We start from the raw sequence: 24275 nt of genomic DNA, 5'->3' as shown, positions 1-24275 counted from the left end.
CCTCATCTTCATCTCAGGCTTAAGAGGCCGAACCCCCTTCCTCAGCCAATCCCCCTTGCTCTATATTGTCCAGTCAAGGGGCACAGATACTCAGCTTCAACTTGTTAGTTTCTCTCAGAATTTTATTTTGTTTCTTTGAAATGAATTATCTAAATTCCTTTGGAGCCATCTCAGGAATCAATTTAGTAGATGTAAACAGCATTGCTGCCAAGGGAAATATATCCCTCAGTGTGGAAACCAAGTCTACACACACTACCCCAGGGGTGGATACATCACAGTCTAAACTTCCATTTGTATAGATTACAAATCTGTATAGATTACAAAGAGGAACATCCAGCACTGATGCTCACTTGTACCAAACTACCAAGCTGAAAATGGCCCCTTTGTTCTTACTCTCTTCTGTTCTCTATCCATGCTCATATGTTGCTCCCAACCTGTAAGTTCTTATTTTGCATTTCATCTTACCAAATCACTTTCAAAAATATGGACACATCATATCCACTGCTTTCCCTTTTCTAACCTACTGGTTATATCTGCGTGGAACCCTATTAGATTCCTCAAACAAGACTAACCTTTCATAACAAAATATTCATTCTGCCAAATCATATTTGATTTCCTAAATGTTCTGTTATCCAGGCCTTAGGAGATTCTTGAATTTTCCCGACAACTGATATCAGAATTACTCGCCTTTCCTTCATTCCTTCTGTATTCTTGAATAGATGTACAATATTTGCTTCCAATTCATTGGGTCCATTTTGGAAGACTACCAATTACCTTGCAGCTACTTCTCTGGATCACAGGATGCAGGTCATATGGAGATTTTTTTAAGCTTTTAGTTCCCTTAATTTCTCTTTGTTAATATTTATTTATCTTAAAAATTTCTTTACCAGTAGAAGTACCAGGAAGCAGTAGAGACTACCTCATTAGATATATTTAAGACACAGTTAGATAGATTTTTGCATAGTAGGGGAATTAAGGGTTATGGGGAAAAGGTAGGTAGATGGAGCTGAATCCATGGCCATATCAACCATGATCTTATTGAATGGCGGAGCAGACTCGACAGGCCAAATGGCCTCCTCCTGCTCCTATTTCTTATGTTACGTGCACCCTCAGTTGACCTCTGGCTTACAATTCCCAGTATATTCTTTGTATCTTCTACCATGAAGATAGGTGCAAAGTATTTGTTTAATATCTCATCTAGAATGCTAAAACCCATTGCTTAATGATTAGGAATGTTCCAACAACCTCCACATTTAGTCAAAGCACCAACATCCTGATCCTATTGCACTGATAGCCCACAGTGATTACCGATTAATAGTCCCTGGCGAGCTCACGATGTTGGGAGTAATTTGATCTTTCCCTTTTCAAAAGAATTTTTTGTTGCTCAGTCACAGGAAAGTACCTATATATATATATCTCATTCTGTAGCAGTTTCCTGTTTGACATGCTGAGCAGGAACAATTAAACACTACCCCTATTCATAGAAACAACCAGCAGGTAAAAGATATCAGTATTTAAGGGAAGCGATTTTTTAAGGATTGTAAACACGTGTACAATTTTATGCAACAACCAACAAAAAGCAGTTGCATGGCCTATTAGTTTGTATAAATATTAAATATTCCCATTAGTATCAATGAACTATGTATATAGGTCTGCCTGCATTTTTCATCCACTTCCTCATACTACAATTCCTCTGTCAATTGGAGACAGATCATACATGCATTTTTTTTTAATGCTAACAGGAAATCTGATGTCTTAAGTATTGGACTGAACTTTAGTCCTATTTACTGAAACTCAGCTCACTGCTGCAAAACAATGGTCCTCAAAAAGAGCTCACCAAATGTGCAGCACACAGCACCAAATTCTACACATTGCCATTGATTATGTAATGTTGTGCACTGATGACCAGGATTTCTGAAACAGCTAACCCAGTATTTCTGCAGGCAGTGGTAACTGGCAAACAGTGACACACAGCACACTTCCAAAGCTAAAGTGTTCAATATCTGTGGATATTTGCTGTAATTATTGCATGGTTCAGGATCTGGAGTATGGACTTTGATCCTCACTGCAATCCCATTGTAGTCTTAAATGTATTAGTGATGCAGCAAGTTTCTTGAATAGCATATCACATTGCCGATTCGATAAGTACTATTGTGTTTACAAAAACTGTACAAAGAGGCAGGAAAATCAAATGAGCAAAAGCTCTTAATGGCCAGAAGATTGGGCAGGCTTCCCTCCACACACTGCCCCTGTCCATTATTCTACAGTCCCTCTACCAAGCAGTGCCTCAGAAATTTATCTCATAATATTTGTAGCTGTTTTGTTTTACAGATCTTACTTAGGATGCAAGCAACACCTGGCTCTTCCTTTTAACTCATTTTATTCTGCTAGTTACTCCTATTCAGTAGATCTTTAAGATTGCTCTTAGCTAATGTGCAGTCTGGAGTCATCTTGTATTCCGCCACTAACCTGATTTGTGTGCACTTTAAGCTATTGCTTTTATGGCCCCAGTGCGAATTCAGGTCCTGGGAGTATTTTCTGCTTACAATTTAGTCTGATATGTTTAAGTTTGTGTGCACAAGAAGTGTGCTATCGTGAAGCATTACTTACAGTGACGACCTTGAAATAGAATCACCCTTGCCTTTAAGTCAGGGGGTCATAGATTCAAGTCACACTCCATAAAGTACATATAGTTACTGAGAGAGTGCTGCACTCTCAGAGGTTCTGCCTTTTGATGAGATGTTAAGCTTTGTCCTGTGCCCTCTGAAGTATGCATAAAAATCTAGACACACTATTTGAAGAGCAAGGGAGGTTCTCTCCTGGTGTTTTGGTTAATAATTTTTCCACACTCAAAATCATAAAGAAAATTACCTGGTCATGTACATCACTGCTGTGCATAAATTGGCTGCCATATGTCCCTATTATGCAACTGGACTGTTTGGAGGTCATGAAAGCTCAATATAAAAGAAAAAGGCTTGCATTTACAAGGGGATACCGTCATATCCTAATCACAATCAATGTCAGTGAAATTGACCATCATTATAGAAACGATGTAAATAACAAAGGAGTAGGAAGCACTTAATTTTTCCCCTTCAATACTTAGGCCAAATACACCAAATGGGACACCAAGATTCTAGTGCCCTGCAGGGGAGGCACCCCAGTGGCAGTGCTTATGAGATGGACTTGCACCAGCATGGTGTCTTTGACCCAGGCAGTTAAATGAATGGAAGTCCTGCCCCAGTATACTTCTGGGAGCAGAATAGGGGACTAGGAATCTCCAAACTGGGACTATTAAAAATTATTTTGTATGAAATGGACATCAACGTGGCTACCTTTTTTTTAGATACACATTTCTCTATGGCATGAGCCTTCTAAGTTCTGTCAGGATAATTCCCAGAGAATGATAGCACTAGCCAATAAGCAGCCAGAGCAAGTGAGAATTGGATTTGGTGCCAAGCATCACATATAAATATTGTCTGCATTCCCCTACTTCATTCTGCATTACAACAGAAAATGTATTACTCCAATTTAGTTTGCTTATTGTGTACCAGAGAATATCTGAATTATTGTGAAGTACATGACCTACCCATGTTAAGCTCTCTTGAAATAGATCTGTGACTTACCTGTGCTGGGGACTCCCATTTCAGTAAGAATTCCTCTCTTGCTTTTTCTAAGTAATCTCTCACTGCAATAAAAGAACAAAAATATTTCACTTTGTTCAAATGTCATAATTTACACAGCTGCTGGCCTTCAGGATCAATAATTTAAGTGCAGGTTCTAGTAAATCAGAATGATAATTAACAAGAATTGGCTGAGTATTTATTTTTAAGAACCCACATATAGTCTCAATCCCAGATCTCATGAACGTGGCTCTGGCTAAGAATGACTTTAAACAATCAAATGCAGATCACTGTTGTTGAGGAATATGGTGACATTTCAATGCACTGGCGTCACTGAGTGATAATAAAAAATTCCCAAAGTGTGTTGTACCAGCGAATTAAAGCAACAACTTTGAATGTGAATAAGCCAGCCCGCCCTTTGTGCCAACCTGGAACAGATCCAATTACAGAGGAGTGTGAGAACCTGCAGAATTGAAGAGTACTTGATCAATTCCACTGAAAGACCAGTCATGACCCGATTTTAGAGCAGGTTAAAGTAATTGCAGCAAATCATGCAATGCAATTCATACCAAATCAGAGAAGACAACACTGGTTAATCCAACACCAAAGGCGGGAGACCTCAAGATTTAATAAAATTACCTTATTTACTTCTACAAGGAAACATCTTATTTACTTCTACAAAGAGAATTCCCAGAACTCGCCACACATAAGATGAATCATGAAAGACACCGAACCCCACCCTGAGACCTTGGGTAATACATGGATTTCAATGCAGCTATGAGATTGAGGATATACATTAAGACAAATTCCATTCAAAATCCACTCTTAGTGGAACTTATCAGTCAGAGGTTGGCCATCCAGGGCAAGAGGTCCACATGGACATCAATTTCCCCTCACTCACCACCAAGTGGAAGGGGCAGCCTTCTAGCAGCCATAGGAATAGAGCCATGAAACCACCATGGAGGGCAACACAATTTGCAAGCACTAAAGTGTTTAAAATTTACTATGAATTATGCAATAAATGCAATTTCATTATATTAACATTGTTCTAGATGAAGAGCCTTCATCAGTAATTTTATCTGCAATTACTATCAGTAATTTTCATTTCATTTTTGTACTGAAGAAAGCATTTTTGTTTAACATTTACATTCCATTTGGAGGAAGAATATTGCAGAGCAGTGGGGATACGCATTAAAGATAGAATTGTTAACTAATGCCTAGATTCAAGCAAATTTGGAGCTCATATATAGGGAGATGAAAAATCAATGTAACACAATTGCTAAGTTGCTTTCTATCATCAAAATTAAAGACCATCTCAGACCTGGGGAGAAATTATGGGTGGAGAAATTACCATCTCCCATTGAGGATACTCGAGATTAACCACACACATAAAATGCAACGTACACTGCCTCCTCTGCCTCCAACGGTCAGAGGCTTTCATTACAGTTAGAACTTTCATGATTGACATATGAATGTAATAATAATGTATAATGAATGTATAAACATATGACTTTTGTATCATTACAGAAACTAGGGAGCCTAAATTTAGACCTAAGCATACTATTCACATAGTGAGGGAATCCCATGCAGTGGCATCTCACATCTGCAGAGCCCCTTACCAATGGAACAATTGGGTTACAGAAATCAGACCCCCGTAATCCATGGTCCATTAGTCATTAAATGGCATCATTCTCAATGCTGTTCCATTAGTCTTTTCCTGAAGTAATGGTCAGGCACTTGGATATTAGTGTCAGCAGTGCCCACACACCAGTGAATCATTGATGTATCACTTTTAAAAAGTACCCTAAATGTGCATTAGGTTACAAGGTTTGACTCCTCCCTTCCCTTGGATCACATTACTTCTGTGGCTGCCTCTCAGGTGCAAATCCCAAATAAAAGTCCATCGTTCAAAAAACTTGTAAGCTCACCTCTAAGTCTGAATGATCCCATGTCACCATTAAGGTTAAGTATTCTACAACCGAAAGGATCAGCATTATCTCTTCATACTTTGGCACAGCACATTAAATAACAGAAAGTACCATTAGGTCACACCTTATGCAGGTGATCAGAATCTTCAGGGCAGTTTAGAGCCTTAGAGATACAGCATGGAAACAGGTCTTTAATCCCATCGAGTCTGCACTGACCATCAACACTAATCCTACATTAATTCCATTTTTTTAATCCTCCCCACATTCCCATCACGTCCCCCCAGATTCTATCACTCACCTACACACTAGGGGTAATTTACAGTAATAAACTAACCTACCAACCTGCATATTTTTGGGATGTGGGAGGAAATCCATGCAGTCACAGGGAGAACATGCAAACTCCACACAGACAGCGCCCAAGGTCAGAGCTGAACCCGGGTCTCTGGCGCTGTGAGTGGCGCTATGAGTCTGCAGCTCTGTTAGCTGCTCTGCCCATTTAATGAAAGAGCAAAAATATTGCAGATGCTGGAAATCAGAAATAAAACAAAAAGTGCTGGAAATACTCAGGAGGTCAGGAAAGACTGCTGAGGGGGATATAGAGTTAACTTTCCATGATCTGATGTCATTATTAAAATCTTGAACCTCAAAGACTACTTCTGTTTCGCCTGCTACAGATGCTATTTCGAGCATTTAGTGATTCATTTGCTTAACAGTAGAGCTGTATACCGTGAGGGGGCTGACTCTGTCTGGAGAATGATTAAAACGGGAGGTGAGATGTGCCTAGGCTGATGTTCATGTAGCCTGACGTATTAAACAGCCATCACTGAGGGTTCTGTACAGAACTGACAGAATATTGAGACAAAACAAAATGAACACATGCTGTAGATTCTTTTAGCAGTAGATGTTTGGATCTAGAACTGATAAATATACACTGGGAAAAATGTGTGTCAGATCATGAACATTTCTGTAATTTCAGGCTTGTGCTAGTGTGGTCACTTGGACAATAGAAGAATGCAGCTGATTCTTTGAGATATGGGCCACGACTACTTATCAGTAACAAAAGTGTTTGTTGTATAGCAGGTTACCCATGATTAGGCTGGAAACTGTATTTTTAATAATTTTTCAGAAATAGTCTTTGCTGGCAAGGCTAGCATTTATTGCCCTTCAGGACTGGTGGTGAGAGCCACTTTCTGGAATCCTTACAGTCCTCTTGGTAAAGCTACTGCCAAAGTGTTGCTGGGCAGGTAATGTCAGGATTGAGACCCTACAACAACAACAAAGGAATAGCAACACTTAGTGTTATGTCAGGATGGTGAGTGCTTAGAGGGGAACCCACAGGTAGCAGTGTTCCCTTATCCCTCTTGGAGGTAGAGGTCATGGGTTTTGGAAGCATTGTCAGCATACCCTAAGTGAGTAATAGAAATGCATTTTGTAGACAGTACACTCTGCAGTTACTGTGTGCTGTTGCTGGAAGGAATGATTGGTTAGGATGGTGAATGTGGTGTTGATCAGGTGGGCTGCTTTGTCCTGGATGATGTTGAGCTTCTTGTGTCTTGTCACAGCTGCACTCAGGCAGGCAAATGGAGAGTACTCCATCATGTTCCTGATGTGTCTTGTAGATGGTAGAAAGATCTTGAGGCTACAGGATGCAAGTTGTTTGCCACAGGATAGCCAGCCTGTTGTGGCTGCAGTATTTATCTGGATGGTCCAGTTCAGTTTTGGGTCAATGGTGACGTCCCTCCCAGGGTACAATATTCAGGGACTCTGGGATTGTTTTGCCATCAAATGGCAAAGTTAGTTGGCTGGAATCTGTTACAGATTGTCATTGATTGGCATGTGTGGTGTGAATGTTACCACTTTTCAGTCCTTGCCTGAATGTTGTTGAGGTCTTGCTGCATGCAGTTTCATGTTCTGAGGAGTTGTGACTGGAATTGAACTTTGTGTAATTATGAGTGAACACCCCATTTCTGAATCTCATGATGGAAAGAATGTCATTGCTGAAGCAGCGGAAGATGCTTGGGTCTACGACTCCACTCGGAGCAACTCCAGTGGTGATATCCTGAAGGATTGATTCACTTTCAACAGCACACGCATCTTTCTTTGTGACAAGAATAAGTTGAACCATTGGAGTGTTTTTCCCCTTTATGCCCATTGACCCAAGTCTAACCTATGGACTTTGAAGCCACATTCAGTCAAATGCTTCCTTGATGTTTGGGGCAATAACTCACTTCACCTCTGGAATTCAGTTCTTTAGTCCATGTTTGGACAATGTCTGTGATGAAGTCTGGAGCAAATGGTCCTGGCAAAACCTGAAGTGAACACCAGTGAGTAGGTTATTGGTGATTAAGTATCTCTTCATAGTACTGTTGACAACATTTTCCAACACTTTGCTGTTGATTCTGTGCAGACTGATTAGCCTGATGAGATTTGGCTTGTATTTTTGTAGACAGGACATACCTGGATGACTTTTCACGTTGCCAGGTTGATGTTAGTGCTATAACTGTACTAGAACAGCTCAACTAGAGGCATGGCTTGTTCTGGATCAGGAGTCATCAGTGCTACAACCAAAATGTTGACTGGTACCACAGCCTTTGCTGTATCCAGTGTTTTTATCTGTTGCTTTGGTATTACATGGGAAACATCAAATTTACTGAAGACAGGCTTTGGTGGTAGTGGGATCTCAGGAGAACGTCAAGGTGGATAAAGCACTCAGTCCCCTGGCTGAACATGGTTGCAACTGCTTCAGCTTTGACACTAATGTGAAGGGCCCCACCATCACAATGAATGCGAATGTACTTGGACCTGGCTTTGCCTGATAGCTGTTTAATTGCCCATAATCATTCTCGGCTTGATCTGGCACTACTGCAATGCTGTGAACTGATCTGTTGCTTGTGGGATCTCTTGGCCCTGTCTTTTGCACAGCACTTAGCACACATGTAAACTTTTGTTGCAGTTTCTATTATAACTAATAGTCAACCTCACTGCTATTGCTCTGGAGTCACATGTCGATCAGAATGGATATGGGTAGCAGATTTCCTCGTCTTAAGATCATTAGTAGGCTGGATGAGTTTAAGGACAATGCAGTAATTTCAATGTCATCACTTCTGAGACTATCCAGATTATTTAACTAACTGAATTTAAATTCCATATCTGCAGTGATGAGATTACAATTCACATTTCTGGATTATTAGGCTGGTAAGCACTGCCCTGCCAATGCTGTACATCATGAAAATCTGTTAAGTGGTACCTTGCAGTAAATCCAGGTAGAACCACCCCGCCATGGAGTTCTTCCACATGTACCTGATTCATGCTGATATTGTTGGCCCAGATGCTGTGTTGCTGTCCTGTTCTTCTCCTGATTCTCTTGTATTCCCCTGTTGCTCCTCCTCATGCTGTTTACCCTCAGCTCACCGATTTGCCAAGTTGTGTAGATGGAGTAGAAGGCTCCATCTGTTAAATACTGGAGGGTGTCATTGGAGTGTTACAGAGAGTGAATTTTATCTTGAGCAGCCCCATAATAGTTTCCATTAAGCTCTTTGTGCTGCTGTGGTTGGTGAGTATAAAGGGTTGAGAAGCTAGGCAAGCATAGGATAGCCCTTATCCTCCCATAGCCACCCACTGGAGCAGTGTGGGTACTGAAAGTTGATTGTCTGTTGTGACTGGAATGAAGGACTCGTGTGAGCTCATTAATCATGAACAAGTTCCTCTGAGAGCCGATGGCAACCAGAGTGTTATGGATCTGAATGCAAAAGTTGCGAGCGAGTGTGGGTGGTTCTTCAAACTGTTCAACTGTACAGCAAATGGCATTATGAAAACCCTGAATTAGTTTGTGGGGGACTGATGACAAAGCTTTGAAAAAACATGACTGAATTTCAACCAGCAACGCTAAAATATGGTGCTAGTTAGGACTTGACACCTTTAGGTGCATGTTCAATGCCAGAAAATGCGTCATTCATGCAAAATCTGAATCACTCGAGGAAGTGCCTAGTTTAATTTCTAGAGTGAAACAAATCAACCCGGAAAAATTATTTCCAGTTGGATTATACTGCAAAAAAAAGCTTTATGAAATTGAATTTCTGTGTTATCACTAGTGATATGAAGAAGTTGTCTGCCTAATCTTGGATAACATGAGCAACTATTCTCATACCCAGACTCTAGGTAATACCTCTGACACCTTTTGTTCAAGCTGGTAATGTTTTCGTTCCCCAGTCAGATGATGATTGGTTCAAATCCCATTCTAAAAATTGTCTACATAACCTAGAAGGTGCAATAGTGAGGGACTGCTGCTTTGTCACGTACCTGGATGAGATCAAGCTTACAAACCTCTGATTTAGTTAGATGCTAGAGTTCCTTATTGAAAAGGAGGATCAAATATTTAAATTTTGGTGGGTAGGGGAGCAAACTGAGGAGCATCAAGAAAGCAGGTACAATCTAGGAAATACACAGTCAAGACATCCAGCAGGACTCATTTACTTCCACTACAAGCTTTGGTTTTCATCAGAGTTGACAAGTACTATAGGCTCAAATTCTCAGCATCCAAAACTTTAGGAAGCCTTTGGAAGACACCACTACTCAGACACTGTTACTGCGAAAGGGACTGACAAGGAAGATGCTGCTTTTTCTAGCTACAGAGTCTCAAGCTAGGGACATGTGTCTCAGTATAAGGGGTCGGCCATTAGGACTGGGATGAAATTGTCTCTTACAGTGTAGTTCGTAAATGTTTGAGATTCTATACGTTGGGGGGCTTTTGATGCTCAGTAATTAATTGGCTGAGATTGACAGATACAAAGGAAATCAGAGGGTCTGGAAATTTGGGAACAATGTGAACTTTAGGCAAAGCATGAACCATGATTTTATGAATGCAGGAAAGAAGATCAAGGGGCTTTATGACCAATAGCTGCTTCAATTCTTTGAACTACACCCAATAGCTAATGTTAACTTTCTTCCAATTGCCACCTTTATTGCTAGGTTATAGCCACAACAGATGAGGTAAAATAACAAAAACTTCCTCGATAACACACACATCAATTAATTGTAAAATAGAACAACTATCATTTATATAGCACCTTTAAAGTAGGAAGTATCAGTGTGTCACACAAATAATCCACACCCCCTCCACCCCCACAGACACTGCTGCATAGCTATGCTGCAGCATAAGTAGGATTGAATATGCAGGCAAAGGAAGAGAAAAGATTTGTTTCTTTCCTCTTTTGCAGGTGGCCTCCTACAGTAGCAGCTTTTGAGCAATGTGCAGTGTGTATTCAGTAAAGCAGCAGGGATCACAGTGACAACTACAGCAAATCACTAGAGAGGTCATTGCACATCTAAAATTAGAACATTTGAACTGAAATCCATCCAAAAGCTTTGACTCAGTAAACAGTTCCCAGCGCACAGCGACAGAAGACATCAAAACTCTACTGATCTCACACCACCCACTTGGGAATTAACACAAACCTGGGAAAGCAGCCACCACACTGATTGCAAGAAGCATTGAGTTCATTAAATAGGCCAGTCATGTACTTTCAGGGAAAAGCAAGTGGATCAGAAATTTTCAAAGCTCCCACAGGATTAAACAATAAGATTTAATTTGGGGCAAAAAGAAACTATTCCCATTCTCCGTCTCAGAAATACACCTCCAGTCAGAATGTTTGAAGCCAGGAATATCCCAGGAAGCAAGTCCCTCAAACAAGGCAGTGCTGCTGCTTACACTGTATACAATATTTCCAATTAATTGGTAATTGGCTTATTATTGTCACGTATACCGAGATACAGTGATAAGCTTTTGTTTGGATATCATCCAGACAGATCACTCTATACATAGGTACATCAAAAGGAAAACAAAACAGAATGGAGAATTTAGTGCTACAGTAACAGAAAAAGTGCAGTGCAGGTAGACAAATAAAGGGCAAGGGTCATGAGGAGGTAGATTGAGAGATTAAGAGTTCATCTTTATTGTATAAGAGGTCCATTCAAAAGTCTACAACAGCGGGATAGAAGCTGTCCTTGAGCCTGGTGGTATGTGTTCTCAAGCTTTTATATCTTCTGCCTGATGGGAGAGGGGAGGAGTAAGTGTGGGAGGGGTCCTTGATTATGTTGGCTGCTTTCACAAGGCTGTGGGAAATGTAGACGGAGTCAATGGAGAGGAGGCTGGTTTCATGATGGGATCTCTGTAATTTCTTGTTGTCTTGTGCTGAGCAGTTGCCACACCGTGATGCATTACATAATGGATTTCATGTGTTTTGAGTCTTTGGCAAAATAAAAAGGGCAACAGCTTGAATAGACAGAATAGGATGGGAACCAGAAGCTAGGGAGTTCCAAAGTGGGTGAGTAATTTTGCAAGATGAAAGGATCTGGGAAGAGGATCTCAGGGAGCAGTTGAATGGGAGATCATTGACAGAAGTGAGGGAAGTAAAGATTTGGAGGGAGAGAGCAGAGATGCTCAGTGGACCAGAACTGGAAGTAAGTTCTGAAGTATCCACTGTTCAGGTTCAGGAAAAAGTCTGTTAAGGAAAAGTCTAGGAAACGGTGAATGAAATTTGGGGATGGGTAGGAAGTGGGGCAGTTTATTGTCAGAGCATTCAGGTTTACATTGACAATTTGCTTTTCTGTGAAAATGGGAGTTTGCAATTGCAAAGATTTTGGCAAGGACAAAGTGATGGTTGGTTCAAATTAAACTACCTGCGGTATGCAGGAGATCGGAAGATTTAAGTCTGCTGATGTGTTGGAAGAAACAGTTACAGATGGTCCATTACCTGAGAGATTCACTTCCATCTTTAAGTATCGGAACGCTTCATCCCGTATTGAATGCCAAGCCTCACTCTAATTGCAGCTTCCATTGAGTTTGTGCTACCAGTTTTTGTCTGAACCTTGATGCAAACAGGCTTGCACCAATGTTAAAAGATAAAGGATATTTCCTTTCAAGCCCCTTGGTAAATCCTAGTTAGTTCAAGCAACCTGATTAATGTCATTTTTTCGCTCAAGATGATTCTTATACCTGCCCAGCCCAGGAACAATTTAAGAAGTTCTGTAAATCAGTATTCACCATATGAACTGGCAACTTGTTTACTATTCTCTGAAAAAAGAACCTTCCCCTGATATGTAATCTAGTTATGGCCATTCATAAATTGGGATTGGGATTCCCCAGTCCTCCGTAACAGGTAGTTGATACAAGGTGTTCACAACTTAATCAGTGATGGAATAAATGACTTGTTCAGGGCATGGATCATTTTTACTTCCAGAAGAATTTCACCTTGTATTTTATTTGATTCCACTTTCCACTGTAGATGTCTCTTTCGTCCCCACCCTAAGTATTCTATTCAAAAGGGAAGTAAAAACTTTCCCTGTGCCACCACTTAGAATGGAGCAATGCCCCTGTGTTCTGCTCTACAAACATTGCAAAATTTATCTTTTATTAATAGTTAAGTCTCAAGTGAGATAAATGACTGAGCTGCAGAGCACAAGATATTCACAAAGCACAGCATGGAGCAGGAATTATGGAAATTCAATCACAACTGAACTTCTGTGCTTTGCTTAAGCTGTCCTTTGAGGCAACTCCCAGGAGCAAATCTTAGTCCCATTTTGATGTTTCTACAAAGTGTTTTACTAAATTACTTGGCCCTACCATTTTCAACTGCAACTGTTCATGAAATGGATATTTCAGCTGCTGTTATAAACACTGAGCACACATCGCAAGAGGATTCTGGCATTGCTGCCATCTGGTAGTCAGTAGCACCAGCAAGGCACAAACTGCAATATAAAAGCAACTTTACTGTGCAGGAAGTAGCATTCAGCAGAAATATTAGGAGCAAGTTGCCTGATAAAAGGAAAAAAAATTGTACATATGAACAGTCAGCATCATTATTAACCCTAGCAATAAAGTCATCAAATTATACAGCATGGAAACAGGCCCTTCGGCCCAACTCATCCATGCTGAGCAAGTTGTCCACTTCAGCTAGTCCCATATTCCTCTAAACCTTTTCTATCCATGTAGCTGTCAAAATGTCTTTTAGACGTCGTAATTATAGTGATCTCTACCATCTCCTCTGGCAGCTTGTTCCATATACCTGGCACCCTATGTGCGAAAAAGTTGACCCTCAGATCCCTTTTAAATCTTTCCCCTCTCACCTTAAACCTGTGCCCTCCAGTTTTAGACTCCCCTACCCAGGGAAAAAGACTGTGACCATTCACCTCATCTGTGCCCCTCATGGTTTTATAAACCTCTATAAAGTCACCCCTCAGCCTTCTATGCGCCAATCCAGTCTCTCCTTATAGCTCAAGCCCTCCAGTCCTGGTAACGCCCTCTTGAATCTTTTCTGTACCCTTTCTAGCCTAATGACTTCCTTCCTATGCCCAGGTGACCAGGACTGCTCACAGTACTCCAACTGTGCGAATGACGGTGGGCCTATGCTGAGCAATAGCAGGACCTTTCATGTGAGTGCCAACGTTAAGGCTGAAGCATTGGCAACCATATTATGTTTCCATATCTCCTTACAACATAGGTGGTGGCTATTTGGCCCATTGAGTTTATGCTGGGGCTCACAGAGGAATCTATTTTCCCCCACCAATTTTCCCTGCAATCTATTTTCCCCACTTTCCTGTCAATTCTACCACACACTAGGGGCTACTTACAGTGGTCAATTAGCCTACCAATCCACACATTCTTAAGATATTCGAGGAAACTGGAATAGTCAGAGGAAACCCATGTGGTGACAGGAGGAACATGGAAATTCCATGTGGATGGTGCAGGAAGTCAAGATCAAATCTAGATAAATGAGAGAGACAAAGGACTGCAGATGCTGGAATCTAGATGAAAAACACGATGATGCTGGAGGAACTCAGCAGACCAGGCAGCATCCTTGGAGAAAAGCAGGCAGTCAACGTCTCAGGTCAGGACCCTTCTTCAGGATGGATTAAATCGAGATCACTGGAGCTGTGAGACAGTAGTTCCATCAGCTGTGTCACTCTACAGCCCTATATTAAGCCTGAGATCAAGTTGATGATCCATCTTGGCTGTCCTGAGATCCCCATCATCACAGAAGCCAGTCATCAGTCAATTCAATTTGCTCCAAATGATACCAAGTAATGGCTGAGGGCAATGGATATAGCAAGACAATATTCTGGATGTAGATCAGAAGACCAGCACTCCAGAGCTACATATTTTCCCATACATTTACAACAGTGGCATTTATTTGACAATATGGAAAATTGCCCAGGTATGTCCTATCCACAAAATGCAGGACAACACAGTCTAATTCACTTCTGCCTAACCTGCCAATGTTCCATCAGTGAAGTGATAGATGGTCTTGTCTGCAGTGCTACCAAGTACAGGCGAACCCCGTGTTATAGCTGTTGGGTTACGGAAATTCAGCCGAACAGAATTCACAAGTCATTACCAAAAAATTTGAGATATGGAATCAAATTTGATCTCACTGAATTTGTGTGAAAAAAAGTAAATCAACACAAAATTTTTTTTTCAACTTGAGTTTCTTGAAGTATGCACAGATGACACAGTTTTGCATTACAGAAAATCGCCACGTGAACCGTTATCTAGGAATGTAACTTGCTGTAACGTGGTGGTGGCCTGTGTCACTTGTTGATAATCTGGTCATCAGTGCCCAGTGTGGGTTTTACAAGGAGACCTCAAGTCCAGACTTCACCACAGGCTTGGTCTAAAGCTGAACTAAAGGGCTGAATTTCAGAGGGGAAGCGAGACTAACCGCTTTTGACATCAAGGCAGCATTTGACCCTGTGTGGCTTCAGGGATGCCTGGATAATGGGGAACCAAGGGAAAACATCCTAAAGATTGAAGACATACCTCACACAAATAAAAATATTAGTTGTTAGAATTCATAATCACAGAATTATTATGGCACAGAAGGATGCTGTTCGCCCCTTTGCCAGGTCCCAGTAGAGAAATCGCATCTACTCACCATTCTGAGCATTCTGAATGGTCCCACCACCCTGCACGGTAAATTCCTGGTGATTTTCACTTCATGTAAAACAGTCTCCTTGTACAGTTCTGCCCAAAATTTAAATCTGAGCCACCTAGTCCATGAACCATGTACTGGATTCATGGAAGCTGGAACAGCTTTTCTTTATTTACCCGATCTAATCCAGTCACGATCTTCCATACTTCAACCAAATCTCCTCCCGATCTTCTTTGCTCCCATGGAGAACAATCTCAGTTTATCCAGGAGACGAAATCCCTGTTCCTTCAAACTATTCTCGTAAATCTTCTGTGCATTTTCTTTCGGCTTTCACAACCTTTCTGAAGTGGGAGGTCCAGAACTGAATGTGATGTTCTGTGTACAGTTTCAACAAAGTTCCCGGCATTTGTACTTTATGCACTACTTATGAATCCCCAGATCCTGTATGCTTTACTCACCACTCTCTCAATATGCCCGGCCATTTTCAAAGATTCATGAGCATATATACCCAGGTCCCTTTGCTCCTGCACATTCTTTAGGACTGCACCATTTTGGTAGCTTGTTCTTTCTGCCTGTGCATCATTTCACACTTCCCTACATTAAATTTCATCTTCCACTAGCTTGCTCATTCTATTAACCTACATCTCTTGCAGTCTATTATGATCGCCTACTGCTTACTATACTTCCAAGCTTTGTGTCATTTGCAAATTTTACCTTGCACATGTTTGCCATTCATATGTCTCATTAAAAAGGGGTTTGAACATTCATCCCGGGTATAATCTGGTCTACCTCTAGCTTCTGAGTTCTGTCTTTTAGCCAACTCCATTGATACTGGGCTCCTCAGTTTTGCTAACCAACTTCATATGGAACTTCATCCAATATCTTTTTGGAAATTCAGGTAAACAATGGATTCCCTTTATCAGCCTTCTCTGGCAACTTATCAAAAATTCAATCAGGTTAGTTGAAAATGATTTCCCTTTGAAAAATACGTGCTTGTATTCCTTAATTAGCTCAAACTTTTTAAAATGTCTATTAATTTTCCCTCTGTGTTTCCTCCACCATAATCAAGTTTAAAAGTGACTAGTCTATAGTTGCCAAGGATGTCCATTTTCAACAAGGGGAGGAAGGGTATTACACCTGCCATTTCCCAACCCTCTGGCAATCACTGCTGGGTTGCTGAGGATTTGGAAGGTTATGGAAAGGCCTTCCCTCAACCTCTACTCTCTATCCTTCAATAACCTAGGATGCACCCTATCCAGATCAAGTGACTTGTTTATTTTAGGCTTAATCAGCCTTTCTAGCATTTACCCCAATTTCTACCTCATCCATTACCAAGGAAGAGGATACGGACAAAATCTCAATGAAGGAAAGGTAATAGCAGTAAAGGCTGATATCTATCCTTAATACTCATCAAATATTCCAGCTATGCCTTTTGACCCAATACACATATCATTTAACATGCCTAATTGGCCCACCCTTCCTCCTTCTACCTGCCTACAAATATTTGTTGGAAGGTAATCATTCCAATCCCAGGACACAGCATCATCAATCAACTGCTTCATCATTGGCCTTCCTTCTACAAGTTTGGTGAAGATTGTACAATGTTCAATTGTTCACACTTCCTTGAAAAATGATGCTGCCCATGCCTGCATGCAGAAAGACCTGGACAAAATTCAGGCATGAACGGATAAGTGGCAAGTAACATTCACACCACACAAGTGCTAGGCAATGACCATCTCAACAAGAGAGCCCCTGCCCCTAACCACCTTATCCTGACATTCAAGGACATCATGATCATCGAGTTCCCCACCATTAATATCTTGGGGGGTTACTGTTGACAAGAACCTCAACCAGCCACCTAAGCACTGTGGCTTCAAGGACAGGCCAGAGGCTTGGTATCCAATGGAAGAACTCACCTCCTGATACCCTAAGACCATTCCACCATCTACAAAGCACAAGTGTGGAGTGTCTTGGAATACTCTTCGCTTACCTAGATGAGTGTAGCTTCAAAAACATTTAAAAAGTTCAAAATCATCCAAGACAAAACACCGTACTTGATTGACATCCCATGAAAATTCCTAAACATTAGTCCCCCAACACTGGTGCAATTGGCTACAATTCCTCCCACTCTGCCGCTTGCAAGGACACCATCCCATTTTCACATTCCTCCATCTCTGCCACATCTGTTCTCGAGAGGCCTTCCTCTCCAGGACATCTGAGATGGCATCCTCTTTCAGAAAATAGGGCTTCTCCCCACTGTTATTCATGGAGCCCTCACCCACATCTCCTCTATTTCCCGAACTTCTTCCCTCCACCCATTTCCTCCCTGCTCCTCGCTCCCCCCCCCCAGCAGAATAGGAATAAAGTTCCCCTAGTCTTCACCTACCACCCCACCAGCCTACGCATCCAACATATCATTCTTCACAACTTACGCCATCTACAATGGGGTCCCACCTCTAACCACATCTTCCTCTCCCTCCCTCACCCCCGCCCTCCCACGGCTTTCTGCAGGACATTCTCTCTGTGACTCCCTGGTCTGTTCATCCTTCCCCATGCACTCTCCCCTGTAACTGCAAAAGGAATAACACCTGCCCCTACACCTCCCTCATAAACACCCCTTCCAGGAGAGGCAATCCTTCACATGCGAATCCCCGGCGTTACTTACTGCATCCGGTGCTCCCATTGCGGCCTCTCCTACATCGGTGAGATCGGACACAGATTGGGTGACTGCTTCGCCGAGCACCTTTGCTCCGTTTGCCGTAGCCAACTGGATCTCCTGGTTCCCAAGCCATTTTAACTCCCCTTTCCATTCTCACACCGACATGTTTTTCCTTGGCCTCCTCTATTGCCAAGTTGAGGCTAAATGCAAACTAAAGAAACAGCACCTCATATTCTGCGTGGGTGGTCTACAACCTGACAGTATGAATATTGAATTTTCCAACTTCCAGTAACTGCTCCCCCTCTATCCCCTTTTCTCCTGCCTCCTGATCCACCTGTTAACGTCACCATACCTTTTTCTCCTCCCCCACCCTCTCCATCTGCCTGTCACCCAGGCACTCCTTCCACTGGTTCCCCACTTCCCTCCCTTTATTCAATGCTTCAGCTTCCCCTCTTATCAGATTCCATCATCTTCAGCCCTTTGTCACTTCCACCTTTCAGCTCCCAGCTTCTGATGCTATTCCCACTCTCCCCCCTCTCCCATTTGACTATCACCCCCTCGCCTGGATCCACCTATCACCTGACAGCTCTTACTCCATCCATTCCCTCCACCTTTTTATTCTGGCTATCTTCCCTCCATCTTTCAGTGCAGATGAAGGGTCTTGACCTGAAACATCAACTGTCCATTTCCCTCCATAGATGCTGCCTGACCTGCTGAGTTCCTCCAGCGCTTGTGATGTTGGAATACTCCAGATTCCAACATCTGCAGTCTCTTGTCTCTCCATTTGGCCACAATTTACACCATCTGGACAATGCACCACAGTTACTTGCCCTAATTTCTCTGACAGCACCTCTGAAACCAGCAACCTTTACCAGCAAGGAGAACAAATGCAGTTGGTCAATGAGAAGACTACCACCTACAAGTTCCCCTCCAAATCACACCCAGAACTGGAAGTTTATCGCTGTTTCTTCTTCACTTCTGGGTTCGTATTTTGGAGTACCCTACCCAACAATAACATTGAAGTACTATCATCAGATGGGCTACTAACCTTTGCAGGGGTATTTAGGAATGAGTTGCCTGTGATGCTCAAACGAGAAATGTAATTGTTTAAAAACTGGAGCAGTTAGGGGCTCTTTTAAATACTTCATTTCCAAAGAGTTTCATAAATGGTTGATGTAGAATTGGAGAAGAGGAGAAACAGAAAGGTTACCAAAGCATTGTTTTTGACAAGAGAGATGGAGAGGTAATAGGATACAGAGATGGAATTCCAGAGAACAGGATCAGATAGCTGAAGACCAGATCATAAAGATATGGGGAAGGAGAATGTGGGAAGAGCTGCCCTAAGGAGCATATGGAAGATTATGATTTTGACAAAGAAAAATATTGAGTGAGCGGTGTACATGAACCTGTCTACATCAACGGTGCTGAGGTCGAGAGGGCTGAGAGCTTCAAGTTCCTGGGCATGAACATCACCAACAGCCTGTCCTGGTCAAATCACATAGATGCTATGGCCAAGAAAGCTCACCAGCGCCTCTACTTCCTCAGGAGGCTAAAGAAATTTGGTTTGTCCCCTTTGACTCTCACCAACTTTTATTGATGCACCATAGAAAGCATCCTATCTGGATACATCACGGCTTGGTACGGCAACTGCTCTGCCCAGGACCACAAGAAACTGCAGAGGGTTGTGGACACAGGCCAGCGCATCACGGAAACCAGCCTCCCCTCCTTGGACTCTGCCTTTACCTCTTGCTGTCTTGGTGAAGCAGCCAGCATAATCAAAGACCCCACCCATCCAGGTCATTTTCTCTTCTCTCTTCCATCAGGTAGAAGATACAGGAGCCTGAGGGCACGTACCACCAGACTTAAGGACAGCTTCTACCCCACTGTGATAAGACTATTGAACGGTTCCCTTATACAATAAGATGGACTATGACCTCACGATCTACCTTGTTGTGACCTTGCACTTGATTGCACTGCACTTTCTCTGTAGCTGTGACACTTTACTCTGCACTGTTACTGTTCTTACCTGTACTACATCAATGCATTCTGTACTAACCCAATGTAACTGCACTGTGTAATGAATTGACCTCTATGATCGGTATGCAAGACAAGTTTTTCACTGTACCTCGGTACAAGTGACAATAATAAACCAATACCAGTCTGTTCAATTATTAAGCCCACTCTTCTGAGAGATCACATACAATCTATCTTGCTTATTTAAACTCCTAAGACTCCTAAATTTCATCTTGCAATCTCATGACCCAACGTACATCTTGGAAAGCTCCAGACCATCATATGTCTCAGATTATTTCTGTGCACCTGTCATTTCTGTGGTCCCAGAATCTCAGAGACCACCACTACCCACACACGATTCAGTTACATCCAACTATATCTTCACACATTACAACTTATCCATTCCCTAGCCAGATGGTTGTCAAGATTTATATGAAGATATTAACACCCCATTAAACTGGTTTACAAGGAGGATGCTCACTGTACCCTTGACTTTATTCACCTTAAGTCTTGCTTTAAACTAATTTACAGATGCTACAATCAATGCAGCCAACAAAGCTCCTTACATAGCCTTTGACCCACTATACCCAGGCTCCTAGAGTAATTGTTAAGCCGCAAAGATTTGCTTTATCTCTATCATAAATTCCTCTCAACAATTTAACGACTGGAATCTTTGGGCTCCTTACTTACTCCATAGTCAGAAATCGGTTTGCTGCTTGTGAGTGACAACATAAATTTCAACCATGTGTAGTTCTTTTTTTAGTACAGCAGTTATCTGGCAACACAATTAACTAATAACAACACACTATTATTTATCTGTGTTTCACTGATGTTACAAAGAGTCATACCACATGAAAACTTAGGCCTACTGAGTCCATGCCAACCATAAAGCACCTGTTTATACTAATACTACACTGATCCCATTTTATTCTCCCCACATTTCCATCCATTCCCCCCATATTCTACTACTCACCTACACACTAGGGACAATTTACAGTGGCTAATCTATCAATCTTCATGTCTTCAAGATGTGGGAGGAAACCCACACGGTCACAGGGAGAATGTGCAAATTCTGGACACTGGAGATCAGGATTGAATCTGGGTCGCTAGAGCTGTGAGGCAGCAGCTCTGCTAGCTGCACCACTGTGCCGCCATAATCCACTAGATTTCACAAATTCCTTTGTCACCAAACGTGAAACTACCTGAAGCAACATTAAGGCAATTAGTAATTGTGATGTAACCTGGGGTGGGTGGGCTTCTGTGTAGCAAATGCAGGCCCTCTGCTCAGATAGAGCTCAACCAAGTGGCTCATGCTCTGAACAAATTATCTAAAACATTTTGCTGAGATTCATCTTATAGTGGAGGGATCTTTTTTTAAATTGGAGGCCTGTAACCAGTGGTGTACCTCAGAGAGGGGCGCTGGGTCCTCTGTTCTTTGTCATATTTATTAATGATGAGAACGTAGGTGATGTGAAAGTTTGTAGATGAAACCAAAATTGGTGGTATAGTGGACAGCACAGAAGGTTGTCCAAGGTTACAACAAGATATAGATTATCTGGGAAAGTGGACAAGGGAAAGGCCAATGAAATTTAACTCAGACAAGTGCAAAGTGATGCATTTTGGGAAGCTAAACCAGAGCAGGACATACACAGTGAATGGCAGGGCCTTGGGAAGTGTTGTTGGACAGAGAGGCCTTGGGATACAATTACATAGTTCCCTGAAAGTGTCAACACAGACAAGGTGATGAAGTTGGTATATGGCATGCTTGCCTTCATTGACTGAGGCATTGTGTACAGGAGTTACAGTTGTACAAAATGTTGGTCAGGCTGCACATGGAGTATTGTGTACAGTTCTGGTCACCACGCTCTAGGAAGAATGTGATTAAGCTAGAGAGGGTGTAGAAACTCTTCACAAGAATGTTGCCTGGATTAGAGGGCTTAAATTCTCAGGAGAGATGGGATGGGCTAGGTTTGCTTTTCCTGGTGCACAGGGGGCTGAGAAGTGACAGAATAGAGATATATAAAATTATGAAAGGTACAGATCGGATAGATAGCCATGCTGGCGGTGTCTCATACTAGAGAGCACAGGTTTAAAGTGAGAGGGAGGAGGTTTAAAAGGAATCTGAGGGATAAAATTTTCACTCAAAGGTTAGTTGGTATTTGGAATGAGCTGCCAGAGGAGGTGGTGAAGGTAGGAACAGTAACAACATTTAAGAGGCATTTGGATAGGTACCTGAATGAGAGGGATATGGAATTAATGCATGCAAATGGAATTAGAATAGATAGGCATGATGGTCAGCATAGACACAATGGACTGAAGGGCCTCTTCCTATGCTGTACAACTATATGACTCGATAGCTCTATGACCATCTGGACTACTGATCAGGACTTACAGTATTGATCAATATTACAGTCTGTGCCTAAGGGTGCAAATGCCACAATATGTTAACTGCATTCTAACTTAGCTGATGATCTAAATTCATCCTTACAGGGAAACACTGAACATCTTTTTCCAAATGTTCACTGAAGATCAGAGATCTGTCAGATGCAATCACAATGTGATACTGATTATTAAACTATCCTTTTGAAGTGGAACGTACTATGCACAAAATATGAAGATGTACATGGGCAGTGGCAGACAAATGGTTTTCTTCAATGATGAGACGGCCGAGGCAACAATTCTGTCAGGAACAAACGATGATAATGTCACTTTCACCCTGTAGTTACAAAATCAAGTCCTTGGTTTAGTTCTCAGTTCTGCTGGAATAGTTATGGTTCCTGGATATGTTTGGAAGTAAAATAGAAATCCTCTGGAATGTTCAGTTCTACTTGTCAACACCTTCAACGCTTAATACAATACCGCAGCACTGTTTAGTAGCTGAAAAGAAAACCTTTATTGACTATGGGGTTCAAGACTACGCAAGAACAGAGGAGTATGTTTAGTTCACACCAATGCCCTTTCTTATGGTCCTGAAGTGTTGCAGTTAGACTGTTATGACAGATGCCACAGAATTATAAATACTTTTGCAGACCTTCTTGATGATTCCAGAAATTAGTTCCTGTAGCTGTTTTGCAAGACTCCCAATTAGCCAAAAAAACACTTGCAATACCAAAGTGAAAGATTCACAAGCTTATGGAACTCTCCCAGTGTGTGGTTAACAAGTGAAGCTACAATCCAAAACGCTCTCCCTTAAATGCAGAATTTCAAACAAAGTCCTATTAGCATCTGATGAACTAGTGCATGAATAATGTACAACTTGCCAAATGCCTAATTCAAAACTCAAAAAAAACTTCTGACCTGAAACATTAACTCTCTCTTCCCACAGATGCTGCCAGACTTGCTGAATGATTCCAGCTTTTTCTGTTTTTATTTCATAATGCCCGATTCAATTGTCTGCCTCCACCCTTTCGCTATATCAGAAAATATATAAAACCTAAACTCAGGAGACCACAGTACACCCAGCTTATTATGCTAACTACCAAGTGAAATACAGAATCATTCAAACCAATAAAGCAAACAGGCACCGTGAGTATTTCGCACTATGGGAAATCAAAGGAAATTAAGAAACTAAATTAACTTCTCTTTAATTCAGTTTTTCAGCTAAATCATGTGGTTTGAAAACTGAAGCAGAAAATAATCACAGCACAGGTTACAACCGATTGCTCTCATTCAAAGTCTCATTATTAGTACTATAATTAAATGGCAAATTGCTGTCCATGTTTTTCATTCCAATCACTCTTCTAGTCACTGAACTGAGGAGGTGGGGGGGGGGGGAGCGGGGTGTTAAACTTTCCTGTTGAGAACAGTGTACACCACTCCACCTTAACATAACTGATGTGTTTTAATTATTGTCCCTGGACTCTTTCTTTTGAATGTCTCCCAATGCCAAGATTTTCATTGGAAGTCCTGCCTATTCTATACTATCTCAGCACATCAAGGAAGGATGGAAGAGAATGCTTTTCAAAATGGAATATAGTCGCATGGAAAATGCTGCCTCTCGTGTTTGACTTGATGTGGCTACATGTTGGAGATTTGACAAGGCAGTACCATCCCAATATAACATTCTTGGATACCAAGACTAACATGTTGAAAACTGATTATGGGAATCAGTAAAGAAATGAAATAAATG

The 24275-nt window shown here is 41.7% G+C and overlaps 1 protein-coding gene across 4 annotated transcripts in view; it reads right to left on the bottom strand.

Annotated features, from left to right (window-relative positions):
- LOC127584904 (cAMP-dependent protein kinase catalytic subunit alpha-like) overlaps positions 1-24275 on the bottom strand; it is a 156455-nt gene that overhangs the window by 42732 nt on the left and 89448 nt on the right. For all 4 annotated transcript variants that reach the window (XM_052041894.1, XM_052041891.1, XM_052041892.1 and 1 more), the window contains exon 2: positions 3624-3685. In XM_052041894.1, coding sequence (XP_051897854.1) covers positions 3624-3685 — 62 coding nt within the window. The remainder of the gene's footprint in view (positions 1-3623; positions 3686-24275) is intronic.

Source organism: Pristis pectinata, chromosome 31 (assembly GCF_009764475.1).
Source record: "Pristis pectinata isolate sPriPec2 chromosome 31, sPriPec2.1.pri, whole genome shotgun sequence".
NCBI classification, from domain to species: domain Eukaryota; kingdom Metazoa; phylum Chordata; class Chondrichthyes; order Rhinopristiformes; family Pristidae; genus Pristis; species Pristis pectinata.
Note: the sequence above shows the minus strand (reverse complement) of the source record. Positions and strands in the feature narration are given on the sequence as shown.